The 21703-nt window shown below is 42.9% G+C and overlaps 2 protein-coding genes across 5 annotated transcripts in view; both read right to left on the reverse strand.

Moving 5' to 3' along the window:
- The window catches only part of LOC121865101 (hyaluronan mediated motility receptor-like), a 1188-nt gene extending 781 nt beyond the window's left edge, over window positions 1-407 (reverse strand). Inside the window, exon 1 of the mRNA XM_042364431.1 lies at window positions 1-407. This exon is cut by the window's left edge and continues 781 nt beyond it. Within this exon, the coding sequence (XP_042220365.1) occupies window positions 1-407 (407 nt within the window).
- The window catches only part of LOC121865027 (Friend leukemia integration 1 transcription factor-like), a 213235-nt gene that overhangs the window by 179610 nt on the left and 11922 nt on the right, over window positions 1-21703 (reverse strand). For 2 of the 4 annotated variants that reach the window (XM_042364340.1, XM_042364341.1), the window contains exon 2: window positions 8810-8853. The exons of the other annotated variants lie outside the window; for them this stretch is intronic. The gene's annotated coding sequence lies outside the window, so the exon portion shown is untranslated. The remainder of the gene's footprint in view (window positions 1-8809; window positions 8854-21703) is intronic. 4 annotated transcript variants of the gene reach the window in all.

The raw sequence follows: 21703 nt of genomic DNA on the forward strand, positions 1-21703 counted from the left end.
GTATACCTCTCAAGCACGTCAGTATACCTCTCAAGCACGTCAGTATACCTCTCAAGCAGGTCAGTATACATCTCAAGCAGGTCAGTATACATCTCAAGCAGGTCAGTATACCTCTCAAACACGTCAGTATACCTCTCAAGCACGTCAGTATACCTCTCAAGCACGTCAGTATACCTCTCAAGCACGTCAGTATACCTCTCAAGCACGTCAGTATACCTCTCAAGCACGTCAGTATACCTCTCAAGCACGTCAGTATACCTCTCACGCACGTCAGTATACCTCTCAAGCACGTCAGTATACCTCTCAAGCACGTCAGTATACCTCTCAAGCACGTCAGTATACCTCTCAAGCACGTCAGTATACCTCTCAAGCAGGTCAGTACACATCTCAAGCTGGTCAGTATACATCTCAAGAACGTCAGTATACCTCTCAAGCAGGTCAGTATACCTCTCAAGCAGGTCAGTATACCTCTCAAGCTGGTCTACTTTAGTATGCCACTCAAGCCTATCAGAATACCTCTCAGGCAGGCCAGTATACCTTTCAAACTAGTCCCTACACATCTTCAGTTACGAGGAAAATTCCCTTCACGAGCGCCAATCACTTAAGGATCAGGCAGGACCTTGAAAGGCGGGGCACCATTACTTAACTCCTGCTGGTGCTGTGACTTATAACTCGGCACGTTCGTCAGTCATGCAGTGTGTGACGAGTCGATCACTTCCAAAGATTAAAGAAGAAGAAAGTTCGATCGAGGATTTGATATCCTTTAGTTACAAGATGGTTATATATATATATATATATATATATATATATATATATATATATATATATATATATATATATATATATATATATATATATATATATATATATATATATATATATATACTCAAAGACAAGATAACATACATGTGATGCTGAATAAAAATGGTTATCAACTGGGCTCGAGAGTAAAGATTCTGTACATATAGGGGAGACAGCCTAACACGTACTATTAATTATAACTGGTGTCTGAACTCATAGTAAACACGTAAATGTTCACAGATAGAAATATTTCCTTCCCAGAAGTTTGATAAATTACATAGATGTTGACATTTTATTACAATTTCGTCGTGAAGACAAACAAATTCTAAAAAGATGCAGATAACATGAAGGTCAGGGTAAACAACCATGTGACGCCTGACACTCCCACGGGGTAACCTGCATTTGTTTACGTGTCCGGCACACCTTCGTCAATACTGCAGAAGGGCTGAGGTAGGGGAGGGCGGAGGTAGGGGAGGGCGGAGGCGAAGGCATTTGACAAAGTCTGGCACGACGGTCTAAAATATAAGATCCTCCAACTTGGACTTCCCGCCAACATTGAAAAGTTGCTATGCAACTTTCTTGACGGCAGGAATGCCAGACTGAGGGTAGGACAACACACAGGAGAGGCCTTCCCACTCATGAGTGGAGTCCCACAGGGGAGCGTCCTCTCCCCCACCCTATATATTATCTACACAAGTGACACTCCGCCTCCCACTAGAATTGGTAACGAAGATATTATGTATGCAGATGACATCACTCAAATAACAACACATCAAGGAAAATCGCGAGCGTTACAGGCCGACAACACCAGGCGGGAATTAGAAAGGGTAAATAATTACGAAAAACAATGGAAAATCCAAACCAGTCTCCCGAAATTCACAGTGATACCCTTATGCAGAGGGAAAACCCATCCATTAGTAACCAATAATACCCAGATAGAATACAAAAGCAGAGGCACCCTCCTGGGCCTGCATATATCCACGACAGGTTACTCCCATCATGTCCACACCAGGAAGGAAAAAGCAAGAAAAGAGCGGAGAAAACTATACTGCTTTAAAGCGCTTCCTGAGAAAATAAAACTCCGCCTAATGACATCATTTATCACACCGATATTAACTTACCCAGCAATACCTCTTCATACTATGAGCACCACTCAAATATTAAAATTACACGTGGTTCAAAATGAAGCCCTAAGATTCGTCACAGGCGAAAGATACCCCTTCACCAGAACCACAGCCGAGATACATAGAGACCTGAGAATGAAACCCATCAACCAGCAGCTGCACACCCTGGCCAGCAGAATCTGGCAAAAGATAGAACGATCAGAGCAAGAACTCCTTCAAAGACTCCCACCAGATAACGACAGCAACCATACATGGTTCCCAAAAAGTTACCAAATCTCAAAAGGTCCATTACCACCCCTGATCTACACGGCCAGGCAATAGACAACCTCCCTAGACCAGCATCCGCCAGTAGGGTCGGCGGAATATGAAATAAGGCCCTTAAAACACCCATATATGGGACAGGGTAGGATGTCTAGTGCCTGTACCGACAGACAATAACTAACCCATGACACAACCCTAACACACTATTAGCTTAGCTAGGCGGTCAGCCCGCCCTCTCTTACCTCCTCCTAAACTTCTTCAATTTCCGAACTATAACTTCCTTCCCCCACCTCTAATCTTTTCATCCTCTCTACAAAAAGTAGGGGAGGTGGAGGAGGGCGGAGGTAGGGGAGGGTGGAGGTAGGGGGAGGTGGAGGTAGGGGAGGGGTGGAGGTAGGGGGAGAGGTGGAGGTAGGGGAGGGTGGAGGAGGGTGGAGGTAGGGGAGGGTGGAGGTAAGGGGAGGGTGGAGGTAGGGGGAGGGAGGTAGATGGAGGGGGTGGCGAGGATGCACACAGACGCCTGGTATGGAGTACAGTACACACAACACAGGGTAAAACATAATATTCACTGGGCAACAAAGTTTATATCCGTGAACCACTGCTCGCGCGCGCCCACCGTCTCCACACCTACAGCCTCACCTGGTATTGAATTTCCTCCTGGCAGAACTGCATAAGGTCTGCAAGAACTAAAAACTAATAAACACCACAAGACGCCGTCAATACCTTAGACAAGAGCCTTATGACGTCACATTCCGTGTTGTTTGGTTCGCGGAAGAAAGGATATGGCGTCACGTACTTGCATAATAATATACTGTATAATTTTCCATTATTATATTTACTACTGTACTGTACTGGGAACCTTAACAAAGTATCAATTCCCGCGAGATAAAACGTTTAATGTTTTCCATCTCGCTCTGCTTACCTTATTTAGCTACAAATGACGTGAGTCTCAACCCGTGCTGGGAAACCTTTACGTAAGAGCTGTAGAGAGATAGTGCTGGTGGTGACGGAAACGTTACCCAAAACATCAGCCTGCCTGCCTGCCCTCCTACACAAAGGGATATTACTAAACTTACACTTCTTGTACACTAAGTGAAGAAAAAAACGGAATTTGGAGCGATTTTATTTGTTTCATTTACCAAGTCTCAACCTACAGTAATAATAATAATAATAATAATAGCAGTAATATCTATGCCAGTGTGTGTGTGTGTGTGTGTGTGTGTGGATCTTTCCCTTTTTCTATACAGTATTATCTAATGCGTGAGAGTCATAACCAGGAACTACTTACAGTACACCATCCCAACATACGGTAGAGTACAGTACAATACAATCAGGTGGAACAACAGGTAGCATCGATAAAGGATACTCGGTACTATAGAGACGTGGTGAGCCAGGTGTGGTAATAACGTGTAGAAGCTGTCGCCAACACAACCTACTGTAAGTTAACAAGTTGCATTACCCAGTGTCAAGGAAGCGTTTTACCTGAGTGGCTGGTGATCTATGAGTGTTAAACAAATAATAGTACCCCCTCCCCTCTCTCTCCCTCAACACAATCACTCACCCCGGAGACCAACAACTTGTAGCATCCCCCCCCCCCCCCATCCCTACAACCACCCACCCAGCTATCTGAGGTCTTGATCTTGGCCAGGTAAGAAGTATCAGGGAAGGGTAAAAGTACTAGGTATCAGGGAACAAGTTATAGGCAGGTCAAAATACCGGGAACCTGTTGATTTTAAAAAGACGCCGCTTACACGAGACACACACACACACCATGTTCCGGCATCTGCTCTGGGACTCGGAAAGGATAGTATCAGAGGCTAAATTCCCCGATTAAAGAATGCCTCGAGTTACGCTACGGTCGAGTCTTTGTGTATTTCCGACGCCATCTTTATGTGTTCTTGCTTTCCTTTATATTATCTGGAGATGAGATAATGCCTCTAATTTAAGTTAAGGTCTCGGGGTAACTTGACGTCATTAAGAAGCTAAGCCACAGGGCCAGGAAATGACCCGCAATCTGTGCTCTTTCATCATATATTGAGCTGGGGGGGGGGGAGGGAGGGGCAGATAAGGACTTGTTTTGACTTTCAGAGAATAAGTTAATTCGTGCGACAGGAAAGAAAATCTACTGTTTTATGGTTTTTTTACGTTTTATGAAGGGAAAGCGACGAAAAAAGAAAGATTTTCCGCAAGAAAATTACGTAAATGTTTCGTAATTTCATTTGTACAGAAACTAAGAAAAAACAAATATTAAACTAATTTATTTACGTTTATTATGAAGATAACGAGACATTGTGTCGTGACTCATTTCATGCTAATGGTCACTAAGAGTTACACAACATAGCTTAGTCAGTTCACTCCAGCACGAGAGGAAAAAAAACCAAGACTTGCTTAATTTAGGCAACACTGGTATTCTGTGACTAATTATGACCACATACAGTTTTGACCTTTGACCCTAATGCGATTTTGATTTTGACCAACAAATTTATATCAGTCTTCTTGTTGTGTTTTCTGCCCCGGTACACAGTTTGGAATACTGACCATAACGTGAACCGTACCTGAGCAGCCTAACAACAATGATTAGTTCGTTCTCCAAGTTTCAAGTCCATCCATCCATCAGAGACACATCAATAAGGATAACAGGACAAGGTTATAAAAGCATGTTACGGTAATAGTAAAACCAGTCATATCTCCGCTGACACACCAGGAAACATAGCACAGGTGAATAAATTACCCTCCCCCTCCTCACACAGTAGAAAAGTAAAAAAAATTAAGTTTCCTCCAATTTGGCGCCACAGAGCCTACCACCTTGACTCATCTTCTCTACCACATGGGTGACACAATTATACAGTGAATTAAAATAGGAAATGGGAAATGGGTATTAATGATAACGACCGGCAGTGGGAAAGACGAAAGGTACAGCTCACAGGAGACTGACTGTGTAATAAGGAGAGTGACAATGGCGAATAGGAGAAGACGTGTTACAAGTATGATGAAACAATGTGATGATGATGATGACATTATGAAGTGTTTCTCGTAGTCCAGAGGTGTGTGAGAGAGAGAGAGAGAGAGAGAGAGAGAGAGAGAGAGAGAGAGAAGGGTCACGTGTAATGGGTGACACACACATACAGACTCAGATACTTGGACGACCACACACACACACACACACACACACACACACACACACACACACACACACACACACACAAATATTATCAGTCTCACATTTCCTGAGTTTGTTGTTCGTTATAATGTGGTTTCCCCCCAGCCCCACCTCGCTCATTTCTCACAACCCACCATATGACTCATAATGCATCACTCAAGTGTTTCATAATGTATCACTCAAGTGTTTCATAATGTATCACTCAAGTGTTTCATAATGTATCACTCAAGTGTTTCATAATGTATCACCCAAGTGTTTCATGATGTATCACTCAAGTGTTTCTCAATGTATCACTCAAGTGTTTCTCATAATGTATCACTCAAGTGTTTCTCATAATGTATCACCCAAGTGTTTCATAATGTATCACTCAAGTGTTTCATAATGTATCACTCAAGTGTTTCTCAATGTATCACTCAAGTGTTTCTCAATGTATCACTCAAGTGTTTCTCATAATGTATCACCCAAGTGTTTCATAATGTATCAATCAAGTGTTTCATAATGTGTCACTCAAGTGTTTCTCATAATGTATCACTCAAGTGTTTCATAATGTATCACTCAAGTGTTTCTCATAATGTATCACTCAAGTGTTTCTCATAATGTATCACTCAAGTGTTTCATAATGTATCACTCAAGTGTTTCATAATGTATCACCCAAGTGTTTTTCATAATGTATCACCCAAGTGTTTCTCATAATGTATCACCCAAGTGTTTCTCATAATGTATCACTCAAGTGTTTCTCATAATGTATCACTCAAGTGTTTCATAATGTATCACTCAAGTGTTTCATAATGTATCACCCAAGTGTTTTTCATAATGTATCACCCAAGTGTTTCTCATAATGTATCACTCAAGTGTTTCATATGTATCACTCAAGTGTTTCATAATGTATCACCCAACTGTTTCTCATAATGTATCACTCAAGTGTTTCATAATGTATCACTCAAGTGTTTCTCATAATGTATCACTCAAGTGTTTCATATGTATCACTCAAGTGTTTCATATGTATCACTCAAGTGTTTCATAATGTATCACCCAACTGTTTCTCATAATGTATCACTCAAGTGTTTCATAATGTATCACTCAAGTGTTTCATAATGTATCACCCAACTGTTTCTCATAATGTATCACTCAAGTGTTTCATAATGTATCACTCAAGTGTTTCATAATGTATCACTCAAGTGTTTCTCATAATGTATCATGTGTCTTATCCTCCTACGTCACACACACTACTTTTTTTTCCGTTTTACCAATAACTTTCATATTTTTTATTAACATTGTTTATAAATTTTGAACAGTTTTACCAAATTCTCCCGATATATCTTTTTTTTTTTACCTTTACAATTATTTCCCACAAGCGTTCAAGAGTACGAATATTTTTCACAAATTCCCACCACCTAAGTCGATATTTTTTTTTTTACACAGTTGTTTAATAATCTTGTAAATACGTCGGCTCGGATATTCTGATACAATGACTAAGGTGTATTTTCCTGTCCATCGCGAGAAGAAGAAAAAAAATAGTACTAACTTTCTCATACAAAATTCTACGAGACTCCGGGAGCTTGTGAGTCCCCCACACTGTAGCGTGTTTGGGAACCGGATTCTAAAAGGGATATGACTGAAAAAGTTTAAAAGCAACAATGAATTATTAATAATTCACATGTTAAATTTTCCTCCTAAGAAAAATCTAACTAGAGCACTATGGCTACTAGTGATAGTAACGTGAAGAAACATTAAACGGATTACGTACGCTACGAGTGATAGTTAAATTGAAGAAAAAAAAATCTTGTTAAATTCCCAATATAACTGTTGACGTGAGTAAGCAATCATCTGGCAGGTACCTTGACCCATGACACGACAGGAGGATGTATTCTTTAAAAGGCAGCGAGTTTAACTTTCCCACCCTGACTGACGTAAACAACAACAACAACAACAACAACAACAACACCAACACCACCACCCACAACACTCACTTCAGCCACGGTGTTAAGGGAGTCAGCTCTCAGAAGACTCAAGACTCTACCAATTCTTAACTCTTCCTCACAATAATCTTCAGAGGTAAAAAAATAAAAATAAGAGATTTTTTGAGGAATCAGGATCTTGTGGCATATAAGTGATGCTGCCTCCTCGTTCCCATCGTGCAGTCTCTTCCCTCCCCCTCCTTGAGCGACACGTGTAAATATATAGAATCACCTGAAGATTAGGGGGAAGTTAGATTAGATTACGTTAATTTTTTAACGAGATTACGTTAGGTTAGGTTGTTAAATTTTAAGGTAAAATAAGCTGGGGTGGCTAATCTTCATGTGATAAATTACCAAAAGCTTGTCACTAGTAACAACAGCATACAAGACGCGGTGGAATTACGAAACAATAATTAACACAGGAATAACAAGTCAAAATTATGGAGACGCGAATAACTGACAACCTGAGAAGATAAATACAGAATATTGTCAACACAAATCGTACTCAAGGTGTCTACTGTACCCAGGAAGTGAGACATTGTACTCAAGGTGTCTACTGTGCCCAGGAAGTGAGACATTGTACTCAAGATGTCAACTGTATCCAGGAAGTGAGACATTGTACTCAAGTTGTCTACTGTACCCAGGAAGTGAGACATTGTACTCAAGTTGTCTACTGTACCCAGGAAGTGAGACATTGTACTCAAGTTGTCTACTGTACCCAGGAAGTGAGACATTGTACTCAAGGTGTCTACTGTGCCCAGGAAGTGAGACATTGTACTCAAGATGTCAACTGTATCCAGGAAGTGAGACATTGTACTCAAGTTGTCTACTGTACCCAGGAAGTGAGACATTGTACTCAAGTTGTCTACTGTACCCAGGAAGTGAGACATTGTACTCAAGGTGTCTACTGTACCCAGGAAGTGAGACATTGTACTCAAGTTGTCTACTGTACCCAGGAAGTGAGACATTGTACTCAAGATGTCAACTGTATCCAGGAAGTGAGACATTGTACTCAAGTTGTCTACTGTACCCAGGAAGTGAGACATTGTACTCAAGTTGTCTACTGTACCCAGGAAGTGAGACATTGTACTCAAGTTGTCTACTGTACCCAGGAAGTGAGACATTGTACTCAAGGTGTCTACTGTGCCCAGGAAGTGAGACATTGTACTCAAGATGTCAACTGTATCCAGGAAGTGAGACATTGTACTCAAGTTGTCTACTGTACCCAGGAAGTGAGACATTGTACTCAAGTTGTCTACTGTACCCAGGAAGTGAGACATTGTACTCAAGTTGTCTACTGTACCCAGGAAGTGAGACATTGTACTCAAGGTGTCTACTGTGCCCAGGAAGTGAGACATTGCACTCAAGGTGTCTACTGTGACCAGGAAGTGAGACATTGTACTCAAGTTGTCTACTGTACCCAGGAAGTGAGACATTGTACTCAAGGTGTCAACAGTAGAACCCACCAATTAAATCAGGGTATAATACTACAGTAGTTCTCTTACCGTGGGGGGCAGAGGGCAGCACCAACACTGACGATTATCACCAGCTGAAACAATAACAAAATGAGATAGAGTGTCAGAGAGAAGACAGCTGGTCGGTGCAATAAACACACACACACAGTTATCAACAAAAAACCTAACTGGGTGTTAAAAACTAATCTTCTATCTTAATTATGTTTCATGTTTTAATTAAAGTGTGTGTGTGTGTGGTGAGTGTGTGTGTGTGTGTGTGTGTGTTAATCCGTTCTTATACTCAGACATTACTCGCTAGACTCGATGAACAAAAGCATCCTACAACAAACCAGTCAATTTGTGAACAATGGTGGTGTGGGTGATGTAGCCTTACACCCTCCCACAACAACTGGTGCTATAATGACTCATATTATTCTTGCCGCCTCGTGCTGTCAGGGAGATCTTACTGACACACACACACACACACACACACACACACACACCCAAAAGTATATCCTTGTTCATCAGCGTCACTAGGCGAGGGTTTGTGACGACGCTTCAGGCTTTAACCTTGATACTAGCGGCAAAAGTTGTTCATCATCTACACTTGACATCTCCCTCATTATTGGCGCTACTTGTGTCCTTGACAATGACAATGCATCAGAGTCCACAGCAGAGATCATCACAGGACTCAAATATTAGTGGTCCAGGCTGGCTATTACACGCCATCCACCGCCATGTCACCGGAGGGAGTAAATAATAAGAACACGCTTGTACTGTAGCCGAGAGAGGAGAAGGCAGTACTTATCAATGTTCTGACGGCATCAAGTTTGTACATTCACAACGCCATCCCTGAGGCCAGCAATCAGGAGACTCCACAGTGATGATGATGCTAAGGTGAGGCTAGCGTCATCATCTCTGCCCATGAACTGAGTGATACATTTGAGCGAGATGACCTGTATGCACTCTACCTCACAACGTGCCAGTGTAGAAGACCCACAACCGCTGATGTTTCTCGTGTCCACACTCACTCACACCCATCAATACACAAACCACGGACAAGCTGAGTCTCTGATCATCAGTCGCAACAACCGTTAATAACCGTATTTAGACTCGACTAATGTCGTGCACATGCAACTCCTGCAAAGGTGGACACCCTAAAAGGAAAATATTACCATAATTTGTGTCCTCGGTGTTGTTAGTTATGCGGGGTGTCCGCCGCACTCTGGCTATCAGGCCCAGCAGAACTGTACCCAGCAATCTATGTCTGGAGGACAGGCACTTGTCACTGTGTTGGCACCAGTGTCACACTAACACATCTTTGTTGGTGACAGAAAGTTTCACACTAACAGTTGTCAAAATTTTAACTGTGTTCCAGTCAGTGTACCAGCAGCCTGGCTGGTATAAACACACAGCTGTGAAGTGTGTAGAGTAGACCAATGACTAAGAACCTTCATAGAGGCATAAAAATAACTTGCTTAGTTATGTCATGGTATAAACGAAAAAATTAATTATTTCATGAACTGCCTGATGGTCACACTCATTATGTAAAATAGCTGAATATATTAAGCATTACACATAATGGCTGATTACACTGACTATTAAACACTACCAAAGAACATAACAAAGTACAGATACAGGAAAAAGGATAAAGAAAACAATATAACGAGCGGAAAAATAAACTTTAATAACGTAAGAACAAATTTAATGATCTCGTGAGCCACGGATGAGAGGAAACAACTATTAGTCCCTGTCCTAAGGATAGCTGGTTTCTGCCGGGAGATACCCCTAGTCTACCCAGCTGTGAACAGGTACAGAAATTTACAGTTAGGGAGGTGAAGCCAGTTGAGTAGGCCACACTGCCTATAATAGTACACCCGAAACTTAGTATTTATGTGTTGTAATCGTTTCCCCTTAACAGGCCTTGGGGTATATGAGATCAACTTTCACCTCCCTCGCGATTCCAGGTTTACAGTAAATGCACCCCTACCCCCCACCCCTTCACTCTAGTCCGTGGCGGGGCATGAGAGATTCTATTCACTGATTTTGCCAGTATCTAGTTACAGTAAGGTGAAGGGTATTGTGTTGAGGTCTCTTTTTCTGCTCCCGTTGTCTCCCTGACCAAGTTTATATCGTCCAGTTAAACATGTTTTTTCTAGCCCCAAGATGGATCACCTGAAGATTAGACACCCTAACACTATCTGAGGGTTGGGTAAGTTTGTTTAATCATCAGGCGAAATAAGCTGGGGTGTCTAATCTTCAGGTGATCCTATCCAAGATTATAGTTAAACATGGATAATCAACAACTGGTCACTGGCTGTATTTTGTCGTTCTTGGGAAAAAAAGGGGGGGGGGCCACATCTCGCTCAGTAAAAAGTATGAACCATCAGTCAGGTCAGGAAAGGCGGCCATTTGGATGACTAAACGCGGCAGTCAATAAGTAAGGTACGACTCTTGAGAATTTCCGTTCAAGGTTGCAGTACAAAGGGGGAGAGGGGAAAGGAGGGAGGGGAAGAGGGGAGGGGGAGGAGGGGGAGGGGGGGAGGAGGGGAAGGAGGGGAGGAGGGGGAAGGGGAAAGAGGGAAGGGGGAGGAGGAAGGGGAAGGGGGAAGGGGGGGGAAGGGGAGGAGGGAAGGGGAAGGAGGGGAGGGGGGGGAAGAGGGGAAGAGAGGAAGGGGGGAGGAGGGAAGGAGGAAGGAGAAGAAGGGGGAAGGGGGAAGAGGGGAAGGGGGAGGGGGAAGAGGGGAAGGGGGAGGAGGGGGGGGGGGAGGAGGGGAAGGGGGGGAGGAGGGGAAGGAGGAGGGGAAGGGGGAGTGGGGGAGGAGGGAAGGGAGGGGAAGGAAAGAGGGGAAGGGGAGTGGAAGGGGGGAGGAGGGGGGAAGAGGGGGGGAAGAGGAGGAGGGGGGAAGGGGTGAAGGGGAGAAGGGGAAGAGGGGAAGGGGGAGGGGGGGAAGAGGGGAGGGGGGGAGGGGGGAGGGGGAGAGGGGGGAGAGGAAAGAAGGGAGGGAAAGGGGAAAGAGGATAGTGGGGGGGATAGGAGGGAGGTGAGGATCAGCTGCTGACCCATGATAGTTTTTGTACACTCGTCCGCCCAACAACAACACCACTCCTGCCCCCCTCCTCCTCCCTCCCTCCCTCCCTCGCGTCCGATTCCTACCCACTTCCTCCTCCCGCACTTGACTATAATTACATTATTATTGCTTTACCAGAAGACACGATCTTTTATCTTTCCTGCAATTTCAAACTTTACTTTTTCTCTATCCTGGCGAGACATAACAAGGAGGAAAACAACCTATTATAATAAAGGACGTATGGTGTGGGTGTGTGTGGGTGGTGTGGGTGTGGGGGGGGTGGGTGTGTGGGGGTGGGGTGGGGGTGGGGTGTGTGGGGGTGGGGGTGGGGTGTGTGTGTGTGTGTGTGGTGTGTGTGTGTGTGTGGTGTGTGGGTGTGGGGTGTGTGTGGGTGTGTGTGTGTGTGGGTGTGTGTGTGGTGTGTGTGTGTGTTTTGAAGGTCGAGATAGACTACTCTAAAACATCGCATTTCTTCTACACTACAAATGGTAACCAAATGTCGGCCTGTAGAGTCTTGCAAACTTCTGAGGTCGTTCTCACAGATCTGATATTATCCTCCCTCAAGGAAACTGGTGTGGGGAAATGGGGAAGAAGGGAAGGAAGGTGGAAGGGAAAGGGGGAGGGGAAGTGAGAGGGAAGAGGAGATGACATTAAAATGGATTCCGTCAGTCCAATCATCCACCTGTTTCAATTCTGTTTCTGAAGCCTAACTCTAAAGCTGTTTCGTCAACCTTCGAACAGATTGATCTAGACAAATAATACATTCATAAGGTTGTGGTTTTGTTTACAAGACGATAGTGCTCACGTTGTGTTCGCCCATGACAATTAACAACGCATTATAACCCTCGCCAGCTGCTAATACGAGGCAAAGATGACGTCACAAGTCTTACACAAACTGCCATGTAACTGGTTAAATTTCATCAGTACTATAATTAGGGAAGATTACTTTAAAAATTATTTGATTATTTGGATACCAGACGTTGCATCTTGTTTACAGTATTGGTAACACAGAGATCCTTTATATAAAATCCTTTGACCCCAACTTTAAGCATTTGTCGTACGTTATAACCACTTTAATTATGTATAGTAATATGTGTGAGTGTTTTTTTGGTGTGTGTGTGTGTGTGTGTGTGTGAATAGGTTTGAATGTGTGAGTGTATGTGAGTCAACAAGTGGGTCAGAGAGCGTCACGAGGGAGAGAGAAGGGAGAGGAGGGAGGGAGGGAGGGAGAGGAGAGACTATCACCACCACTGTCCCTCACAATGACCCACAACTAACAAGAGAACGTTTAGTACAGGACCCTTCTCTATCCTTCCACCACCATCACCACCACCACCACCACCATCACTACGACTTTCACCACCACCTCCTCCACCACACCGTCACTACTGGCAGGAAGACGACTGGCCATCCCATTGGCGTAACTTCCACCAGACGTGTCATTCCATCATGCCACATCCCTGTACGTCATGCCACACCCACTCCAACACTGTGTCGTCATCAAGTGTGTCCTGTACCTGTGTGTGTGTGTGTGTGTGTGTGTATTAGCTATGCAGGAGTATGTGTCAGTGCAACTCAGATCATATCAATCTCGGCTCGTCGCCACAGTCTTCTCACAGCGACAGGCACACTATACAAATTTTACTGACTCATAAAGCTGATGAAAGCCTCCTCTCTCCTTCCTTCCTTCCTTCCTTCCTTCCTTCCTCTACCACACTCCCTCCTTCCTTTCTCTACCACTCCCTCCTTCCCCCTCTCTGGTTATCAACACAAACTACACCATCACCCCGCCATCCTCCTTCTCGCAGCCAATTTTCCTCAGGTGTACAAGCACTCGTATACTAACTAAAAAGAGTCTTGTTCTGCCTAATGGCTGTAAAGTTGTTGGATTTTCCGTGGTGAGTGAAGCTGCCAGGCGTCAAAGTGGAGGAAATCCGTCATTTGTTCTGTTCTTCCTGACAAAAAAATATATATATATTTACCTGGATGACATCGTTGGCGCGTTACCAGACTTGATATTCCTGACAGACAGCGGACAAGGACCTTATTACAGCTAGGAAGGTTTTATTTTATTTATTTTATTTATTTTTTTAGTTCAGTTGTGCTCGTTAACGGGTACATGGTGTTGTAATGAACTCCCCCTCACGTCATGTTAGGGCGTGGAAGGCTGGTAGAGAATCACATGGTTGTGGCCGCAATGCATTGGTTACCACAAGTGAAGGACAGACGTCAACCATAATAGTAGTAAAATTTCTCGCCCAGCAACAGCCCTGCCCACGGAACCATAAAGAACAACAAATATTACAGTAAATGTTGTAGTATCTACCTGTGTAAGATCTTCCTGTGATATATTTCATCGACCAGTCCAAGTTTGGTTAAATTCCGCTGTTGTTTATTTCAGGTATTGTGCTGACAGACGGGTGGACACAAGGACGACCTACAGGCATTCCTAAGTCCCCCTCCGGCGAAGGTCTGGGGGACATGTCCTTCAATGTGTGCAGAACAATAGTTGCAGACAGTGGAGGTTTATACAGGACAGAGCACAGCAATATCTGGATCTCGTGCTCGAGGGGTGTGTGTTTACTATGCAACAAGTCTTGTATCCCTCCTCCCGTGCCGTGTCCTGACTTCAAAATTTAAAGAACCTGACACTCGTCATTTCCCAGAGTAAATATGAAAGTGCGAGGTGAAACTCTTATTAATTGTTAGATTTGTGGTACGTCCACCGCCTGACCACAAACGTCAGAGTAATCCTGCCTCGCCTCCCTACACAGCCGCGCTCTTACTCTTTCTGTAATACATTTTGTACTTGAAAGTAACCTCGGCGTTTCATCCTGCAACTCAACTGTCTATTGTTATTTTTTGATCTGTATTCGAGTGTCACCACAGCACAGCTGTCAGTCTCCTAAAACACAAACCCAATACATCCGCTAGTATTAAGGGGCATATATCGGGGGTTCGGAGCTGGCGCGGTGGATATAAAGAGATGTTAGTGGTGTGTCCCTGGGACGCAGAATCTCTTCCGTATAGTGTCATGCCAACAGTGAACCTTTATGGTGACCACTGATAAGATATTCTTATGGTCATGGGTGGGCTTGGGGTCAGTTCTATAAAAAGTTTTCTTAGTAATGTTTAAGCATTTGTCTATGAAAGATCTAGGGTATTTAAGGTTTGAGCCAATATTATATATATATTTGTATTCCTCATCGATGAATTTCGGACTGCAAATTCTCAAGGCACGTAAAAACATTGTTGAAAATACTGACTGTTTGACTTTATTATGGTGGGCAGAATAATAATGAATGTATGAACACACATTAGTTGGTTTTCTATAAATACTGAACTTAAAAGTGTTACCTATTCTGTGTATCAGACAGTCTAGGAATGGCAATTTACAGTCTTGCTCTAATTCCACAGTACGGTGTAATCAAGACCCACAAGCCCAATAACCCAGCAAGACCCATCATTAGCTCAGTTGGGTCAATCCCTTACAAACTATCTAAATGGTTAGTTTCTTTACTAAATCCCCTAGTTGGCAACATTTCTAACTCCAATATCAAGAATAATATGGATCTGGTTGATAAACTCAATAACTTACACATTAATCATGATTTTAAACTGGTCAGCTTTGATGTAACGTCACTCTTTACAAAGGTCCCAGTTGATGATTTACTAGAGTTCCTCATAGATTCCCTGGATAACATTTCACTGCCCGTCTCGAAAGACGACTTCATCGAACTCATCAAACTATGTATTAAGGATTGCAAATTCGAATTCAATGGGGAATATTATGCTCAAAAATTTGGTATGGCAATGGGTAATCCACTCTCACATGTATTAAGCAACCTATATATGGAATTCTTTGAAAAGAAACTATTAAGTAATATTTTACCACCCTCAGCAGTCTGGTTTAGATATGTTGATGATGTATTATGTCTCTGGCCATGTAATGGGGACCTAAAAGCTTTCCTGCCACAACTTAACAACTTAGCCCCCTCGATCAAATTCACTGTGGAATTAGAGCAAGACTGTAAATTGCCATTCCTAGACTGTCTGATACACAAAATAGGTAACACTTTTAAGTTCAGTATTTATAGAAAACCAACTAATGTGTGTTCATACATTCATTATTATTCTGCCCACCATAATAAAGTCAAACAGTCAGTATTTTCAACAATGTTTTTACGTGCCTTGAGAATTTGCAGTCCGGAATTCATCGATGAGGAATACAAATATATATATAATATTGGCTCAAACCTTAAATACCCTAGATCTTTCATAGACAAATGCTTAAACATTACTAAGAAAACTTTTTATAGAACTGACCCCAAGCCCACCCATGACCATAAGAATATCTTAATATTACCATTTCACAAAAATTTCTCACACATTCCTGCACAGCTAAAAACCTGGAACGTCAATGTGGCATTTAAAAACTCATGCACTGTTAAACAAATGTTAATCAAGAACTCCCCAACAACACAATTGGTTGCATTTATAAAGTTCCTTGCAAGGAATGTAATATGTTTTACTTAGGCCAGACAGGTAAAGATCTTGCAACTAGAATTAAACAACACAAATACAGTGTTAGGACAGGCCAGGAATCCAATGCTCTGTTTGTTCATTTGAGGGATAACAAGCATTGCATTGACTGGGATAATGCCTCCTCAATATTACCATGTAAGTCAATTGACAGTAGGAACATCATAGAATCTAGTCTTATTAAACATACCGAAGCATTCAACATGAATTTGAGTAACGGCATGTACAAGCTGGACAATTTTGTAATTAAGAAGATTTGTGATCAGGTGAGAAGGCCGGGTCACTTGACCATCTGACCTGACCACCAACCGTTGTGTGCTATTTAAAGATTAGTAGGGTCATTACCTAATACCTGACCATTGTGGACCTGGTCTCACCCTCCTCTGTATATATACACCTTGATTTGTATTACTCTCTCTAGTCTGTACTCACCCCTGAAGATGTGAATTACACGAAAGCGCTTGGGAACTTCGTGTTTTCTTCTTTCCTTGTGGTTATCAGCATATACCTAGATCACGCGCACCTACAGTGATTTACTTGCATATATATATATATATATATATATATATATATATATATATATATATATATATATATATATATATATATATATATATATATATATCACACACCTCACTTTCTGTAACTCCCATTATGTATATTCCCCATCGCTCCCTTTACCACCTCGAGGAAGTACAGCTCCGGGGGTTCACTACAAACAATGAATTTCTAATACCAACACGAGGGGTCATATGGAGACAGACGGACGTTTTAGTTCAGGGACCTTTATACTCGACCCTAACCTTGACATCCCTCAGGAGGAATATCACACCACATACGAAAATCCTAGACCGCAAGGTCTTCCTGCAGAACACTAGCCCCCAAGGTCTTCCTGCAGAACATTGGCCCTCATGGTCTTCCTGCAAACACTAGCCCTTAAGGTCTTCCTGCAGAACACTAGCCCTCAAGGTCTTCCTGCAAACACTAGCCCTTAAGGTCTTCCTGCAGAACACTAGCCCTCAAGGTCTTCCTGCAGAACACTTGCCCTTCAAGTCTTCCTGCAGAACACTAGCCCTCAAGGTCTTCCTGCAAACACTAGTCCTTAAGGTCTTCCTGCAGAACACTAGCCCTCAAGGTCTTCCTGCAAACACTAGCCCTTAAGGTCTTCCTGCAGAACACTAGCCCTCAAGGTCTTCCTGCAGAACACTTGCCCTTCAAGTCTTCCTGCAGAACACTAGCCCTCAAGGTCTTCCTGCAAACACTAGCCCTTACGGTCTTCCTGCAGAACCTTGCCCCTAGCCCATAAGGTCTTCCTGCTAACTAACATAAGGTCTTCCTGCAGAACACTAGCCCATAAGGTCTTCCTGCAGAACACTAGCCCTTAAGATCTTCCTGCAACACTAGCCCATAGGTCTTCCTGCAGAACCTTGCCTTAAGTCTTCCTGCAGAACACTAGCCCTCTGATCTTCCTGCAAACACCTAGTCCTTAGGTCTTCCTGCAGAACACTAGCCCTCAAGGTCTTCCTGCAAACACTGTATAAGGTCTTCCTGCCCAGAACACTTGCCCTTCAAGTCTTTGCAGAACATAGCCCTCAGGTCTTCCTCAAAGCACTAGCCCTTAAGGTCTTCCTGCAGAACACTAGCCCTGAAGGTCTTCCTGCAGAACACTAGCCCGTAAGGCCTTCCTGCAGAACACTAGCCCGTAAGGCCTTCCTGGGAACACTTGCCCTTCAAGTCTTCCTGCAGAACACTAGCCCTTAAGGTCTTCCTGCTAACACTAGCCCTTAAGGTCTTCCTGCTAACACTAGCCCTTAAGGTCTTCCTGCAGAACACTAGCCCTTAAGGTCTTCCTGCAGAACACTAGCCCTTAAGGCCTTCCTGCAGAACACTAGCCCTTAAGGCCTTCCTGCAGAACACTAGCCCTTAAGGCCTTCCTGCAGAACACTAGCCCTTAAGGCCTTCCTGCAGAACACTAGCCCTTAATGTCTTCCTGCAGAACACGGAAAGGCGACCAATTAAACACACACACACACACGGACTGAGGTCACTGTTTTATGGTTTCTGCGAACGATAATGAAGAACAACGTTAAGCAAGACTGTATAATGCGCGAGACTTGAGTTTTTAACGTACTGTATAAACATAGCGGCCGTAAACAATAATACGATGTAAATAGAGTGAAATGATGGTGGTGGGGGTGGGAGGGGGTAGGGAACGAAGACCCTGGTAGACAGACACCAACAGTGAACCACAGAAACAAGTAGAATAAGTAACAACGTTTTCATGGCCAAGCTCATCCTTGACGGCGCTGATGGAACGCACAATTTATCAATTACATTCATGCCATCACCACACAATCAAGGTCTGAAACTGGCTTGACGTCACCCTACAAGTGTGTATATTGAAAGAAAGAACGGAGGATACATCTATAAACATCTATACTCGGTTGAGACACTGCCTTCACCCACTGCCATAACGTGGAGATTAATGTACTGTACCTTTAGTCTACACGGTGATACTTTTATGTGAAATCTCTCATTCTAGTATATTCCTATAGTCAAGTCGGCGTTACATCAACAGTGCCTCACGATCACGAGAGGAGTATTACCGTACTTATATATTTAATCCGTATTTATACTCTTATCTCGGTAAACTGTGTGATTCTGATTCAGTATCGTCAGTGATGTAACCAGAGGAGAGGATAGTCGTGGGAGAGGACCACAGATTTGGGTAAAATGATTTTGGCGCCTTTATCCTTGAGAAGAGCCGAACATGTGCGGGGGTCACCTCGCACGGGTCATACTAGGAACATTCTTCTGGTTAGAGAGGCTGTCCACGTGGTGCTCGCCTTGGCCGCTCTTACAGCTAAACCTAAGTAGGCAGAATTTCCTTGATTTTAACACTGTTGGGGAGTTCAGTCTTGCAGGAAATGCCATAGTGGGATTTTGCCCGTGTGTCACCTTCCGTAAGTGTTCCAGAGTAAAATGTGTTGGAAGATTTACTCGTTCAACAGCTTGGCTTCCTCGGATACAAGTGGCAACGAACACTCATGACAATATTCAGGGATCTTTCAACATTATTCTTAACGACACAGAGCCACACTGACCAGGAATGACCGAGTCTCCACACAACAGAGACGTCAATACATCCCAAAATACCACACACAATTCACCGAGAGACTCAACCTTAACTCATAGGTTCACTTAATCCTTTCACCGCGCGTCACACACTTGTCATTTTATATTCTGGCTACAGTCAGACGATTTTATTCAGCTTAGGGTAACCAACCTCCCGCTGTGAAAGGGTTAAACTATCCTAACCTAACCTAACTTGACTAATACGTTCACTTAAACACTAAAAAGAAAATGAGTTACAAGATCTTCTTAATTAATGATTCGGTACCTTAACTGGTCTTAACGGAAGTGATTAAAGTTTTTTGTTGAAGTCGGTTGTGTACTTCAGATTAAGTCAACAAGTTAAGTGCGTCGTTACATTTTCACTTGCGAAGAATATTCACACAGATAACCGTGATTAAATAATAAAAACCGGACAAAAAATATTTATTACCCTTATCACTTCACAAGAAAACAAAACACGACTCAGACAAAAATATTAATATCTGTTTAATCTTTACCACTTTATATGAAATCTAAAAGACAAAAAACAAACTTTACCAGTGTGTGTGCGTTGGGATAATCAAGAACAAAATTCCCCGGACGCGCCCGAGACTACGAACAGTGGGAACCGAGTCTCCGAACTGCTTCTCTACCCATAGATGTCGCTGTTGTAGCTCATTTTGGTTTGACACAGTCTCGAATAGGAGTGTGAAGGAACTAGTGATCCTGACTGTACACGTCTGACGTAATAACGACCCTGTTTGTAGTTTGTGTTCGAAATCATCATGAATTAGTTGATTCGGTGATTATCAACAATCCTTGTATCCATTGAGTGTCCGAAATTATCATAAATTAACTAGTTCAGTGATTATTGACTCATTTCTGTATCTACTTTGAAAATTATAATTATTTAATCGTGTAATTATCATCAATGAGGCCGATTCCATATTTCTCATCGCCTTTACACCGAGCTTAAGACACTTTACGAGGTACCCGGAATTCACTAATAGCCTATGTGTATATCTGGTCATATCTCAATTCAAATCGCCAATATATTTATCATTACAACATCACGAGAGAGACTGTTTTTTACTGAACGTATAATTTGTATGCCATGTTAATATTACTATTATTATCCACTCTGTATCTGCCTTTTTCTGGCTAAATAAACTGTTTCAATGCCAATATCAATTTCACCTGTACTGAGATTAGATCAAAAAAAATTTCCCAGAACCGGTCGTGAATCTTGTTACTGTATCCTACCATCACTACAAACCAGGGGATGTCCGTGTCGTCTCATTAACCTTCACTAGGAGTCAGTTATGAAACGACGTGATATCTCTCAACAGAAGAACTACGTAACCATTTGTCATGATTTCTTGGAGAGTTAAGATTACAAGGAAAGATGTGATCGTGGTAAAAAACAAAATACATTACGGTTTAATATTCTGGAACTGGGGAGACAAAGAAGGTAAGTGGAACCCATTGGTAACTATGCAACCAGACATCTACAACGGAAAAGTCGTCAGATAAGAATAATGTCGGAATTACGAGAAACGAGTTTTATCTGTTTTCATAATGGGTAATACCTGGATACCGGGGTGTGTGGTCTGGTGCAGTGTGGTCTGGTGCTGTGTGGTCTGGTGCTGTACTGTCTGGTGCTGTGTGGTCTGGTGCTGTGTGGTCTGGTGCTGTGTGGTCTGGTGCTGTACTGTCTGGTGCTGTGTGGTCTGGTGCTGTACTGTCTGGTGCTGTGTGGTCTGGTGCTGTACTGTCTGGTGCTGTACTGTCTGGTGTCATCCATCCCATTGAACTGTTAACAAAATATGCATTCTGTTTGATGATTGTAAACATTAAAATAAAGGATGAGAAACAAAACAGTTTACTTTCATCAATATTTGTGAGGGGCTGGGGAGAGAACTGAAGGGGGCCCACGAGGATGTTGAGAGTTCCTTATGGGGGGGAATGGAGTGAAAATTTTTGAGAAACACTGATCTAACCTAACCCTCACGTCTCTAAGGCTGCGTTCACACCAAATGAGTCAAGTCATCAGAGTCATTTGATTCGTTTTCGTTCACACAGAAAGAGTCATGTTTGTCAGTATCCTGTCAGGTATCAAGTGGTATAAATACACATTCTTTCACAGCTTATGTAATGCTGTTGTGCTTTCGGCGGGGTAGGAGGAAGAGGAACCTAGTATGGGTGCAGAAACTGAACA

Source organism: Homarus americanus, unplaced genomic scaffold, assembly GCF_018991925.1.
Source record: "Homarus americanus isolate GMGI-L3 unplaced genomic scaffold, GMGI_Hamer_2.0 scaffold2539, whole genome shotgun sequence".
In the NCBI taxonomy this organism is placed as follows: domain Eukaryota; kingdom Metazoa; phylum Arthropoda; class Malacostraca; order Decapoda; family Nephropidae; genus Homarus; species Homarus americanus.